This window comes from Patella vulgata, chromosome 3, assembly GCF_932274485.2.
Source record: "Patella vulgata chromosome 3, xgPatVulg1.2, whole genome shotgun sequence".
NCBI lineage: Eukaryota > Metazoa > Mollusca > Gastropoda > Patellidae > Patella > Patella vulgata.
The window spans coordinates 45,186,339-45,201,521 of record NC_065881.2 but is presented as its reverse complement, the minus strand read 5'-3'; the positions used below and the strand labels follow the sequence as shown (position 1 = coordinate 45,201,521).

Genomic DNA, 15,183 nt, shown 5'->3' with positions numbered 1-15,183 from the left:
TGATACAGCGCGCAAGTGCTAACCATTCGGCTATCCCCTCCTCCCCCTCAGTTCATGCAACAAATGGGATAAAACAACAAAAGTTTATTTTAATACCAGTTACATTATATAAACTAACCTTCTGGTGGACAAGGATTTATAACTTCTAAATCTTCTGGTTTTAAATGATTGACAGCATCAGAAATACGATCTAATATAACTAATACTTCTGCCATATATAGGTTTCCTAAGTATCTATAATATATCAGTTTAAAACTATATTACACATGTAGGCTACATAGATACATAAAAAAACCCATAAAACTGAATTTCAAAGGTGTGTTGCTAGACTGTTTAACTCTGCATATCAAAGCATTTCTGTTTTAATCCTTATCCTTGATAGAAGCTATTTAGGAGCGTTGTATAATTGAAATGGCTTACAACAGTAAAATGTTGTAATTTAGGCCTTTAGGAAATATACATTTTTAAGCTATAAAACTAGGAATGTTATGGGCCTTTAAATGACAATATTAAGATTTGATGGTGTGTTTACCTTTGAGCACCAGATATTCTAGGTTGACGTAGCAAATTCTTCGCATAATTTAAAGCCATGAGATGATCATTTAAAGACAAGGAGACATAAGCTGCGGCACATAATATACTACATCTAAAATAATAACATATTAATACATTATATAACTTGTACAAAGTTTCTGCAACTTAGCATAATAATTTCTCCTCATTATAATTTAAATGGTTACATATTTATCAAGACAAACTCATATTATATTATCTAAATGTATTGTCTCAACTCTTTGTGCAACAGTGGTCTGGTGGGATGGTCGCAGCAAGAGGAGGCAAGTTTTTGCAACAGCCCCCCAGTTGGGTTTAGCAGCTGTGAAACAAGCTGTGGGCTTGAGGAAAGTTTTTTAAGCCCACAATTGAGTCCAGGGGGTGCACAGCCCCAGCAAACTTTAGATTTTGAATCTGTTTAATTGTTAAAATTGCTGACAATTCCATCCCTAGCTATCAGTAGATTCTGAGTGGAAGCATCCGTTTGGGGTTAAAGGTGTAAAAATTTCTTAAATTTTAATTCTCATTGACAACAAATATTTTGCACCTTCTGCATCACTGACAAAACTTCTTACGGAATAGAACCAAATATTTATAATTCTTATAGTCAATAAATCACAGAATTATTAGGATTATGAATCCTGTCTGCTGTTAAAATTGTTTACAAGTCTATCAATAGAAGCATCTTTTTGGGTACTAGGGAGATGACAGATGGTCGGATGGACAGAAAATCATTAGTCCCCTCCAGTTTCACCAGTAGAGGACTAATAATAAAATATTCTATAAATAAAACTTACCTGAGATTGGCAACTTCTACTGATCTCATAGGATTTCCTGGTGGTGCTGGAACCATTAACATGTCCTGTTGACTTTTACTGTAACATTAGTATATTAGACATTAAAATGACAAATATAAGTGTTGATTTAAATAATTTTTATGTGTTGATATGCTTTGTTATGTGGATATCTGTCAACATTTACAATTTTGCATTCACAGATAGAACCAATGTTGAGATATAATTGTTTTTTGTTCCACTGTCAATGAAACTAAATTAAGTAAATTAAGCTCACTTAATATTTTGAAACAAATATTTAATCATACAGATTTTGTCCCATCACAAATTCACCATTTTGATTTGAAGTTTAGCTTCTTTAAAAATGCACTATACAATAGCTAAATCTGTCTATTGCAGGTCTGTCTTTAGGCCTGAAATGTTATCTAAATTATTTTTTAGTAATTAATTAACCTATCCTGATGATAATAAATCTTGATGTCATCGCTAGCCTGCAATATTTATAGGAGATTTGAGTACATTTTGTGATGGATAGTTTAACATAACCCACGGTTGCCAGGCAAGATGGATAGAGAAAAAGCTAAAAAAAAAAAAAAAAATTGATTTTTCGTACAATCAGGGGTCATAACCCAGGAAGTTATGGACTGAGTTATTTGTGATGTAATGATATATTTTAAGTTTCATCAAAGTTGGATAAAAATTGTGACTTCTAGAGGGTCCACAACCTTGGTATTACATACTTTTACACTATTTGCGAACAAGGATCGGCCATTTTGTCATGCAGTTTGGGTCAGATGTTTACCAAATTCGAACTCAACCTTCACAGATATGTAATGGTGATATATTTAAATGCTTTAAACATAAATTTAAACTTTCATCCAAATCGGATCAAAATTGTGGCCTCTAGAGGGTCCACCACAACCTTGATATACCATATATATTTACACTATTTGCGTTCAAGGGGCGGCCATTTTGTCCGGCAGTTTTGGTCTGATTTTTACCGAATTTCAAACTCAACCATCAAACTTAGGGTGTAACGGTGATATATTCAAACGTTTTTTTTTAAATCGGATAAAAATTGTAAACTCTAGGGATCACAAGCTAAAAACGCGATTTTCTGTACAATCAAGGGCCATAATTCAGGAAGTTATGATCCGATATGCAAGATCTTTGGGTTATGAACATGTATTTCAAGTGAAATCAAAATCGGATCAAAATTGTGACCTCTAGGGTCCACAATCTTGATATACCATATTTTTACACTATTAGCGTATGAGGGGCGGCTATTTTGTCCAGCAGTTTTGGTCCGATTTTCACAATATTTGAACTCAATCATCATTAAGGTGTAACGGTGACATATTCAAACGTTTTTTTATATCGGATAATAATTGTGACCTCTAGAGGGACCACAAGATAAAAACAGGGGCCATAATTCAGGAAGATACGATCCGATATCGAAAGGAACCAAAAACTTGGGGTTATAAACATGCATTTCAAGTTGCATCAGAATCAGATGAAAATTGTGACCTCTAGAGTATCCACAAACATGACTTTTCGAACAATAATCCATGAAGTTATGGTCCGATACATGCCAATATTGAAAGGAACCGAGATCTTTGGGAGATAGACCTGTATTTCAAGTTTTGTCAAAATCGGAAAAAAATTGTGACCTGTAGAGTGTCCACAAACAAATTGTGGATGGACGGCCGCCTGGACGAACAGGTGGCAGAATACGTCCACATGAAAATGTGGGTGTATAAAAATGGATATTATTATTGTTTATTATCGTACCAATGTTAGTAATGACGATCGAGGCTAGCCTAAAATTGTATCACTAATATCTACTGAAAACGGAAACACAGATTAATGCACGAATTGGGAAAGTGGATTGGCAAAGAACAAAGGTGGTAACCATGTGACTTTCGGATATTCACTGCATCTCAAAAAGAATGGGTATCAGAAGATTGAGGTAAAGAACAATTATTAAATTTTATTAGTATAGTAGGTTGTCACACATAAAAATACATATAAATCCTAGTCAACATTAAAAGAAGGTCCCACAAGAAGTATATATACAATTAAAGATAGTTTGCCAGGCAACAAAACATATGCCCACGGCAGCTAAGTCGTCCGGGCATTTTTTCTTTTGTCAGTAATGAAAACTTTTACAACACATGAAAATCTGATAACCCATGAAGTAATTATCAGAAAACATTAGAATTTGTTTCGATTTTTTGTCTCATAACCTTAAACAATCTATATTAACTTTAGCCTCTAGAGTGAATGAATGAAATGGAGTTTTAGCCTCTAGAGTGTCCACAAGATTTTTCAAAGTGATCAAGGGCCTTAACTCTGGCAGTAATTATCGGAAATCATTGAAAATGAATAGGAGGTCTCATGATCTTAAACACTGTGTACAAGTTTAAAGTCAATCAGATATTAACTTTAGCCTCAAGAGCTTCTACAAAATTTTTCAAAGAGGTCCAGGGTTATAACTCTGGCAGTAATTATCGAACATAGTTGAAAATCAATAGGCTTCTTCGTCTCATGACCTTAAACAGTGCATATAAATTTGAAGTCAATCGGATATCAACTTTAACCTCTAGAGCATCAAAAAGATATTTCAAAGAGATCAAGGGCCATAACTCTGGCAGTAATTATCGGAAATCGCTGAAAATCAATAGGCTTCTTGGTCACATGACCTTTAACATTGTGTATAAATTTAGCCTCTAGAACGAGACAAGATTTTTCAAAGTGTTCAAGGACCATAACTCTGGTAGTAATTATCTGAAATCGCTGAAAATCAATAGGCTTCTTCGCCTTATGACCTTAAACACTGTGTATAAATTCAAAGTCAATTGGATATTAACTTTAGCCTCTAGAGCGTCCACAAGATTTTTCAAAGCGATTAAGGGCCATAACTCTGGTAGTAATTATCGGAAATCGCTGCAATTCAATAGGCTTCCTTGTCCCAGGACCTTAAACACTGTGTATACATTTAAAGTCAATTGGATATTAACTTTAGCCTTTAGAGCATCTACATGCAATTGTGGGCGCCGGACGGACAGGGGCGACAACAATATATGACCACATTTCAATGTGCATGTATAAAAACAAACTAAGATAAAAAGAGATTAAGAAAACTTGAAATGTTAATATCTTGAATAATGAAATAGCTATTAGTATGAGGTACAGAATTACAGAAAGACATAAATTTAATGAGTAATATGAACCAATGTTGAACAGATACCAACCTAGCATCAACATTATCTGGGGATGGTGCTGTATCAAAATCTAAAGGATCTTCTGGTAATAAGAACAGAGCATTACGTAAACACAAAGAAGCAAATTCATAAGTCGGTGCTGGAATAGCAGAACTACCAGAACTAAAAGTATAACAATTATAAATGTCAGCCAGATGATACCTTCAATGTATCAATAATATGTTGATTGATTTCTTATTCAACCAGTAATAATTAACTCCTTGTAATTGATATCATTGTGATATTATTATTTCAATCGGTTATTTCATACATCAAATGGTGGCAGGTGAATAAAATCAGCCAATTAAGATACCTGGTTTGAATTTGGAAAATACTGATCACAGCAAGTCAAGATCAGTGTTAAAAACAAAACAACAGTTATATTTATCCTCGATTAAAGAAGAAGATATGGTATCGTAAAAAGATGACAACCTAATGTAAAAGTACCTTATACAGCTTGGTTAAGGAGCCATTATGCGAGAGATAAATCTGCCTATTGAAGGTCGTTTTTATGGCTTCAAATGTTATATAAATTATTATTTAAACATGTATTCAAATGACAAGCCCATGTTTAAAATATTGAGTGGATTAAACAATGCCTGCACTATCTGAGTTAAAGGCCAATATGCGCTGACCAAGATGAAATTTTCCAAAAATGAATGATGTCACTTAACACTGTAACATTGGTACTGTTTAATCTTGCGTAAATAGCGTTAATTTCTACTCTGTGTCCCATTATTCATAAATATTGTTGAATTTCGGCGAATAGTGCTCAATTTGTACTTCTATCGAATTTCAATCTCACTGTTTAATTTTGATTACCAAGCGTCTAATTAACTAGTGTTTAGTTTCTCGACAGTTGTTGAGTTATAAGTGTCCCGTCTAATTAGCACGACTGTTCAATAATTAGTTGGACCGTTCAATTTCCCGAGCTGTGATTAAAATCAGTCCAGGTGTCCAATTACGCAAGGTTTTAAATTTTGTTGTCAAACATCTAATTTCACGTGCGATGTTCAGATATTACGATGTGTTTAGTTGTTGGTCATCGTTCAACAATATTTATGAATAATGGGACACAGAGTAGAAATTAACGCTATTTACGCAAGATTAAACGGTACCAATGTTACAGTGTAAAGAGACTGCTGATTAAAGGTTTGACAATACAGTTATATAAAGTGGGTGCCAGGCAGGATACAGACACATTTTGCAAGAGATGGACAGAGAACAAGCTAAAATTAACCAGCGGCTGCCAGGCAGGATACGCCCACATTTTGCAAGAGATGGATAGAGAACAAGCTAAAAACAAACGGGATGTTTTGTACAATCAGGGGCAATAATCCAGAAAGCTATGGTCTGAAATGCGCAAATATCAAAAGGAACTGAGATCTTTGGGATATAAAGATATGTTTTAAGTTTCATCAAAATCAGACAAAAATTGTGACCTTTGTATTATACTATTCAAAAAAAGTAGGGGATATTTGATTTTGGGGGCATAATACTAAAATATGCAAATGACTACGAAAAAAGTCACTATAGAACCTAACAGAAGAAACATTTCCAGTTACATGTGACGCCCAAACGCACCAATAGCTACCGCATGGAATGCAGGTGATCATCATGGGGGTCCAACCCAAGATTTGCACGACTCTGACTTTGAATGTTACAGTCATTGTGGCATTGAATTCCAGGGTGGAAACATCAGTTTAATTGTTTTAGTGACCAGAAAACAAATTTTGATATGCGTCGGCTTACCCAAAATGAAAGGTTACGTGCCCTTGGCATGCTACAGATCGGCACAACACAGGCGGTTGTGGCGCGGACGATGAATGTTTCTCAGTCTGTCATAAGCAGGCTATGGTCCAGATTCCGTGATACACAATCTGTACAGGACAGACCACGCTCAGGTCGACCAAGGGCGACAACTCAAGCCCAGGATCGATTTATCCGTACCTTGGCCTTGAGAAATCGTGTCATCACAGCAAATCAGATTAGCGCTCGTCTTCAAACAGACACTGGTGTGAGAGTGAGTGGCCAGACGATTCGGAATCGACTGCATAGGGGTCACCTTCGCGCCCGACGTCCTCGCGTGATCCCTTGTTTGAGAGATCATCACATTCAGGCAAGACATCGTTGGTGTAGGGATCGTCAACACTGGGATAATCGACGCTGGAGCAATGTGATGTTTTCAGATGAGTCAAGGTTCACTGTTGATTTTTTGGACAGACGTAGGAGGGTGTGGCGTCGTCGAAACGAGCACTTCCAAGACGTTAACGTCATCAGACATGATCGATTTGGGGGTGGTTCTGTTATGGTGTGGGGAGGCATCACTGTTGCTGGAAGAACGGCTTTACATGTTGTTGCAGGGCGTGTTATAGGCCAGTACTACCGGGACAACATCTTGGCAGTCCATGTTGTGCCGTTCGCACGACGTCATGGCCGCCGTTTCATCTTCCAGGATGACAACGCAAGATGTCACAGGGCCAGGATCGTTACAGGTTACCTCCAACAACAGAACATCACCACATTACCTTGGCCAGCACTGAGTCCCGACCTCTCCCCCATCGAGCATGTCTGGGACATGCTTGGACAGAGGTTACGTCAACGTCAACAACGTCCTGCCAATGTCCAAGAACTTGCTGCTGCGTTGCAACAGGAATGGGACAATCTGGACCAAAATGACCTTAGACGTCTCATTAGGAGTATGCCACGTCGGATCAATGCTTGTTTGGCAAACAGAGGAGGATTTACCCGTTACTGACTTGGTTGTGATGCTGTGGTAACTTTGCTGTTTGACCCCGGGTATCATTTTACCCTTATAATGGTCAGTCTGTGCCTTACTTAGTCTAACGATCATTTGGAATAAATCGATGAATGTGAACTTCATTTCATTTTGTCATTTGTTTCTTCATCAGTTTCATTAGGTGACTTTAATAACACTTAAAAATCAAATATCCCCTACTTTTTTTGAATAGTATACATACTTATACACAATTTGCGTACAAAGAGCAGCCATTTTGTCGGGCACTTTCATTTCAATTTTACCGAAATTCCAATTCAACCCTCATTATGGTGGAATGGTGATATATCTAAACAGTTTTTAAAATCGAAAAAAAAGTTGTGACCTCCAGACAATACACAAGCGATTTTTCAACCAATCAGGGGCCATAATCCAAGAAGTTACGTTCGGATCTGTGTGAATATCAAAAGGAACCAAGATCTTTATGATAGAAACATATATTTAAAGTTTCATCCAAATCGGATAAAAACTGTGGCCTCTAGAGGGTCCACAACCTTGATATATTTTTACACTATTTGAGTACAAGGGGCAGCCGTTTTGTCCGTCAGATTTTGTCCGATTTTCACGAAATTCAAACTCAGCCATCATTAGTGTATAATTGTGATATATTCACCCGTTTTTTTTTTTAAATGGGATAAAAATTGGGACCACGAGCTCAATACGCGATTTTTTGTACAATCAAGGGCCATTATTCAGGAAGTTACGATCCGATATGCACGACTATCAAAAGGAACCAAGATTTTTGGGTTATAAACATGCATTTCAAGTTTCATCAAAATCAGATCAAAATTGTGACCACTAGGAGGTCCAAAACCTTGATATACCAGATGTTTACATTATTTGTGTACAAGGGGCAGCCATTTTGTCCGACAGTTGTGGTCCGATTTTCACGAAACTTGAACTCTATTAGGGTGTAATGGTGATTTACTGAAACATTTTATTTTAAATCGGATAAAAATTGTGACCTTTAGAGGGAGCAGAAGCTAAAAGCGTGATTTTTCGTATCATCAGGGGCTATAATTCAGGAAGTTATGATCCGATATGTGCGAATATGGAAAGGCACCAAGATCTTTAAGATATAAACATGCATTCCAAGTTTCATCAAAATTGGATGAAAATTGTGATCTCTAGAGGGTCCACAACTAGGGTAGTGCGATATACCGGTTTTTCTGTATATGGTGATAAAATTTTCGGCAATTTTATCATACAAGACTTTTTTAAAAATACTGAAAAACCGGTATATCGTGATAACCAAAATTATCGCGATATGATAATTTAAACAAGCCAACAGTGAGGCTGATGTCCCCCGCCGAAATAGGAAAATAATTAGAGGACACATATAAATTTATCTGCTTACCATAAGCGGAACGGACAGACAGACAAACAGACAGACGGACGAACCCATTTTAATAGTTCCCTGCTTTCTTCGAAAGGCGGGGGACAATCAAAGTAGGAGAGTTATTGTTTTCCAAAGTCTCGACCAATCAAATTGCGTATCGCTCTGCTTACCCTGAGCAGAAAATGCTCATTATCAAACTTAGTCAAGGTATTACTGTAATGAAACTATACACCAAGTTTCATCAATCTCACTTAATTAGAACTAAAGTTATCGTGTCCCAAAGCATCAACCAATCAAATTGCTTATCTCTGCTTACCCTAAGCGGAAAATGCTCATCTTCGAACTCCATCAAGGCATTGACCTAATCAACACATACACCAAGTTTGAACATTCTAGCTCAATTAGGAAGAGAGTTATCGTGCCCCAAAGTATCAACCAATCAAATTGCTTATCTCTGCTTACCCTAAGCGGAAAATGCTCATCTTCGAACTCCATCAAGGCATTGACCTAATAAACACATACACCAAGTTTGAACATTCTAGCTCAATTAAAAGTTATCGTGTCCCAAAGTATCAACCAATCAAATTGCTTATCTCTGCTTACCCTAAGCGGAAAATGCTCATCTTCGAACTCCATCAAGGCATTGACCTAATCAACACATACACCAAGTTTGAACATTCTAGCCCAATTAGGAAGAGAGTTATCGTGTCCCAAAGCATCAACCAATCAAATTGCTTATCTCTGCTTACCCTAAGCGGAAAATGCTCATCTTCGAACTCCATCAAGGCATTGACCTAATAAACACATACACCAAGTTTGAACATTCTAGCTCAATTAGGAAGAGAGTTATTGTGTCCCAAAAAGTGTGACGGACAGACAGACGGACAGACAGACAGACAGACAGACAGACAGACGGACGAACCCATTTTAATAGTCCCCTGCTTTCTTCGAAAGGCGGGGGACAATTATCATGTCCCAATATTGATGATAATATGCTATATCATACGAAGTTGAAATTGCAATGCAAGAGGTCATATGGATTGATGCAAGGACTCGTCATCGTGAAACAGTTGTTTGGCAATGTCAAGGTTGGACAGTAACGTATTTCTCGGGGTATAAGTCGATACTTTTTTCCGCGAAAATCGGGCCTCGTCTTATAGTCTGCATCGACTTATATATCGATGAAGGTAAAAAAAAAATGAGATCAAAAATTTATTTTCTCTGTAACTGTCGCCCTACGAAGTACGATATTGAGTGACATCGTTTGCTAAATATCAAAATAATAGCACTCTTGCGGCAAAGTCAACGCACATTGTTCCGACTTTTGCTATTGGTATACTTGTCTGAGTTTCTTAATATATATAGATTGTTTAATTTTTTAAAAAATATAATCAACATTCAATAAAGGCTAGAAAATGTCATTAAGATAGAACCTTCTGCCGACAAGAAACCTATCTCTATCTCTCGTAATTTCTCGCAAGAATTCTACTTTGGTTTTCAACTGAATTAACCAATCATTAAAAATTCTACTTTGAAAGCCTGTAATTATTTTTTTATTGTCCAATCAACAGACGCCTTCTATTTTATTTTATTCTAATATTAGTAACACTGTGTGATCGCCAGTCACGTACGAAGAGAAACCAAGTATTGTCTTTGTATTTATCAGAGATATTGGAATAAAAAAAGGTTCAAATGAATCAAGAACAAAACTTAGAATAATACTCAAGTTAGTCCTACATTTAGCAACTAATTACTTTACATTAATTGATTTTTTTTACGTACATCGGCACAGTATTAGACTAGGATAATAACACTACCGTAACTCGATGAAAGATTACCATCCGAAAGGAATGGAAAACCATTCGTCTTACACTACACTGCTTCGACTTATTTTTGGACGGAGGTCGGAAAAACAGTAAAATATGACAATTCGACCTATACCCCTCATCGACTTATACCCCATAAAATACGGTATTTACCTCAGTCGCAACTGTCACTGTCTTATAAATATAAAAAAGTAGATTTTAGAACCCTTCCAGTTATGTTTACGTATTATCATTATTAACATTTTACTTCAACTAACTTGTAAGACATTCTATTGATAGAATTAAATTCATCCGTAAAAATAGCATTATTATGTACCAGCTGGTCTAAGATAAAACTCCATCACCGACATTACCAACAAAAATGTGACATCAAGCAACGATTCTCGGACCAAATATTAAAAATTTGACTTCTTAAGACACACATATAAATTATCACGATAATATCGTTGATCGTGATATTTAATAAATTATAATCATGATATTTTTTTTCCATTATTGCCCAACCCTATCCACAACCTTGATATACCATATTTTACATTATTTCAGTACAAGGGCGGCCATTTTTTCTCGCAGTTTCGGTCAGATTTTCACGAAATTCGAACTCAACCATCATGTGGGCGTATAAAAATTCTTATCTGGGCAAAAAATAATACAAATTTATTGGCATCAGCTATCTGAAACCAGTGAAACCTGACAAAAGTAGCAATTCATAACTTTGCTCAGAATAAAGAAATTTGACTGAAATGCTCAATATATTCATTTTTCATTATCTATTTTTGAACTGTCTCTAAATCTTGCAAAATGCCTCTTTTCAGTAGATAAAATCATTGTTTTATATTATACACACCTTTGTTTTTCCTTCTTTAAACCGGGACCTAAAATAAGTTTACGATGAATTCCATTGCCTACTGAACCTTGAATTACTTCTAATCTTTTCTCTAGCTTACGATCTTCATCATTATTCTGAAATAATTATTAACATTTCTATGGTGAGAATTTTTCATTTCATGGTTTCGCACTCCCCTGTGAAATGATGTAAAGTATTATGAATCAATTATGGTCTTACAGCTGAAAAATAGTGAGTAATGTACCTCTCTGTTATATTGTATACAGCATTCAGCAAGACGTAACCACAATCTAGGATTAGTCTGATATACTTGTACAGCTTGTATTAAACAATCAAAGGCTGGCTGTGATTTACCACAATGTAATAACTGTATACCCATATTATATAATAACTCATAATGTCGACTCATACCCATCATATTTAATGGACGATCTGAAATAAAATCAATATCAAAAGCATTAGTCAAAGAAATGACAATTATTAATTACTTGGTTTAAACTGAGTAGAGAATGCTCATTAGTCAAGGTATTGATGTAAATTATGAAACAATATGCCAAGTTTTATCACTCTCCCTCAGAGTTGTCAGGTGTGTTTTTACTCCTTTTTTTCTTTTATTTAACAACTGATAGACGTTACTTTGCTTAACACAACAAAGTTTTACGCTCACCGCCATTTTGAAATATGTCCAGATAAATTTAAGAAGTATTTTAATTATTGTACATTTTTATGACTTTGAATTATTTCAATGCGTTTATCATTCGGAACTACTTTTTCCACGTGTGTAGAAATAGTCAACAGTCTACATGTAACTCGTCACGTAAGCAGTACCCACTGGCTATTCTGGTTTACAGAATTTTAGAAAGTCGGCTCTGGTAGAGCATGCTGCTTCCAGTGACCATAAAGCGTCACTTGAACACAAAGATCGACTATTTAAAGATGAATGTCTCTTGTTATTGTTATATTTTATGAATGTATAAATAAATAAATAAATAAATGATGATAAATGATTACACATGTTCCTTTATTTATTACCTGGGTGGGTTGGTATAAATGCCGATGTGACATTGAATTTTGTGTGACTGTACTAGACCCAATTAAACCCGATCAACATTTCAATAGCATGTTGTTTTGTGGCTCTTTATTATGTGCTAACAATAGCACCACTTTCACCGTGTGAAAAATGATCGGCTGGGAAGCCCTGAACTATACATTTGAGTTTACAAGGCTTCAATGACATTCAATGGAGTTCTTCCTGAATTGTGGATCGAAAAACTGATCGACACACTGTGCAGATGAAATGTGGGTTAAAAATATGGGAAAGATTTTTGAATGTCAGTCCTTTAAATAATGACATACCTTTCTCTGTATATCTTGGATCTTTGATGGCATTCTCATTTTCTTGTAAAGATTTGCGCAAATGGAGAGCTCCAAGATGATGTTTTTTCATTTGAAAATGTATACAAGCTAGATTATTATAGTACATCATAGTTAAACATTCACCATGTTCACTAATAACCTGCGTCTGTGGTAAACCAGACAAACCTTTCATAGCTTTCTTATAATTACCCCGTAAAAAATCTAAATAACATTTTAGATATGTTACTGATAAAGGTTGTTGCTGAAATATACAAGATATTTAAATATTTTACAATATATAAGTTTAAAAACAAATAGCCACCCAAATTTCACATGACCAGTACACTTGTTCAGAAAAAGCAGTAAATCACCCTTTCATGATTCTCTCATGTAAAATTATCCCCAATCTATGGAATTCATCTTAGTTTTAGATACAGAATTTTAAACATCTCTTGCAATGTAAGTGGGATTTAATTGATTCACACTCACTCATTCTAGAATAGTAGAGTAGATATCAAATCACTCTTATTAACATAACCAATACATGATTCAGACATCTCGATTGTGGTGAATTACATTGAGAAACTGTAGTTTATTGGCTGATAAACTACAACTTTGTCACTCAGTTTATGTAAAAATTATCAGTTATGCTGTAAATATTCTGTAATCTCAGAATAAGTTTGAGGCTTAGTCAACTTGTAGGACCAGTTTATTTCAATAAAAACTAAAGAAAAAGCATCTAATTATTTTTGACATTACACACATACTGACAGACCAATTTATTATAATCTTGTTCAAAACTTTAAAATTCAAAATATTTTATTTAACAGAAATAAAGAACTTACATTAGGATGAATAGCAAGTAAAGCTTTTAATTCTCTTTTACTGGATTTTAAAGACTTAAACATTAATAAACATCTAGTTTTATACTGTAATACAGAAAACATACATTGTACAGTTGCAAAAAAAAAAAGAATCTGTTTCTAAACATTAAATCAAGATATATCTCAAATCAATAGACATTCATCTTTCATACAACAGTCAACATTATCTTTGCAATAGTATATATTTAATATAGAAGAAATATCAAAGTTGGGTAGCCAGACAACGAAAGATGTCCCCAGTAGCAAAGTTGTCCAAGCGTTTAATAATGGTTCTTGCATTGTAATACTGGTAACTCGAGCATTTACAAGACACTAAAATGTGATCATGGGCAACTTGGCAATATACTACCACATTTAAATGAGAGAGTGTATAAAAAGCTATACCAATCCTATCTTGTATCTTAAAGCATCCACACTACTGTCAGACCTTTCACCACCACCACTACTTGTTGGTTTATCAGCTGTCATTTGTGTAGCAGGTTTACCAATAAAATATGTCTTTTCAAAATATGCTATTCTACCCATTGCCTTCTCTGGCTGTAAAAAAAGGGAACAACAATTATTTCCTTTCTTTTGCATTGAACTGTTAATTACGACAATACTATATACTGGAAAACAACCGAAAAACACCGGAAAACACCATGTTATACTGAATACCGGAAAACACCGGAAAAACACTAAATACTGGAAAACACACTAAATACCGGAAAACACCCTAAATAGGTAACCCAGAGCCTGGTCCTATGTTTGTGGGGAGTTAGGGTTAGGTTTTCTGGTGTTTTCCAGAGGACCAGCGGTGGGTTAGGGTTAGGGTTAGGTTTTTCCGGTGTTTTCCAGAGGACCAGGCTCCGAGTTACATATTTAGGGTGTTTTCCGGTATTTAGTGTGTTTTCCGGTATTTAGTGTTTTTCCGGTATTCAGTATAACATGGTGTTTTCCAGTAGTTTTCCGGTTGTTTTCCAGTATATAGTATAGCCCGTTAATTAAATACAATTTACCAAAAATCAAAATATCATTCCTTGACTCAGTCCTATCTAAATACTGAATGGAAATCAGTAAATTATAACATTCAGTGGTGACATTGTCATTCCCCCAGAATGTATCTGATAGACTGATATAAACAAAGATTAAATCTATTACCATAAATATATAAAGGTGCACGTCCATCGTCATTGACTGAGGACTAGAATATTGACTAGAAATGTTTAAGGTATTATGAGATTATACCTACCTGGTAGGTACATAAATAAAGTTCTACCAACAGTAAAACACATTTCCTTGATAGATTTTCTTCTGTAGGATAAAGAGAGACTAAAGTGAGAGAAAATACATTCATATTATGACACTGGTACATGATTATTTATTCTTTTGATCAACCATTTAGTAGATTTTCTAGAAGTAAAACAACTTTGTTTTAATTATAAAAACTTCAGATATCCTTAAAGACACAAGTCGGATCATTCATGTATCTTAATGTAAAGACTGTTGTTATGGTGTAATTGAGCACATCAAAGCATAAAGAGTT

At 35.2% G+C, this 15,183-nt stretch overlaps 1 protein-coding gene across 2 annotated transcripts in view; it reads right to left on the bottom strand.

Moving 5' to 3' along the window:
- LOC126814586 (CCR4-NOT transcription complex subunit 10) overlaps positions 1-15,183 on the bottom strand; it is a 32,302-nt gene that overhangs the window by 8,823 nt on the left and 8,296 nt on the right. The window contains exons 4-13 of one of the 2 annotated variants that reach the window (XM_050539835.2): positions 14,890-14,969; positions 14,043-14,195; positions 13,620-13,703; positions 12,775-13,036; positions 11,663-11,850; positions 11,419-11,534; positions 4,601-4,732; positions 1,350-1,427; positions 533-646; positions 119-234 (exon numbers count right to left, since the gene is read on the bottom strand). In XM_050539835.2, coding sequence (XP_050395792.1) covers positions 119-234; positions 533-646; positions 1,350-1,427; positions 4,601-4,732; positions 11,419-11,534; positions 11,663-11,850; positions 12,775-13,036; positions 13,620-13,703; positions 14,043-14,195; positions 14,890-14,969 — 1,323 coding nt within the window. The remainder of the gene's footprint in view (positions 1-118; positions 235-532; positions 647-1,349; positions 1,428-4,600; positions 4,733-11,418; positions 11,535-11,662; positions 11,851-12,774; positions 13,037-13,619; positions 13,704-14,042; positions 14,196-14,889; positions 14,970-15,183) is intronic. The other variant, XM_050539836.2, reaches the window with a different exon arrangement.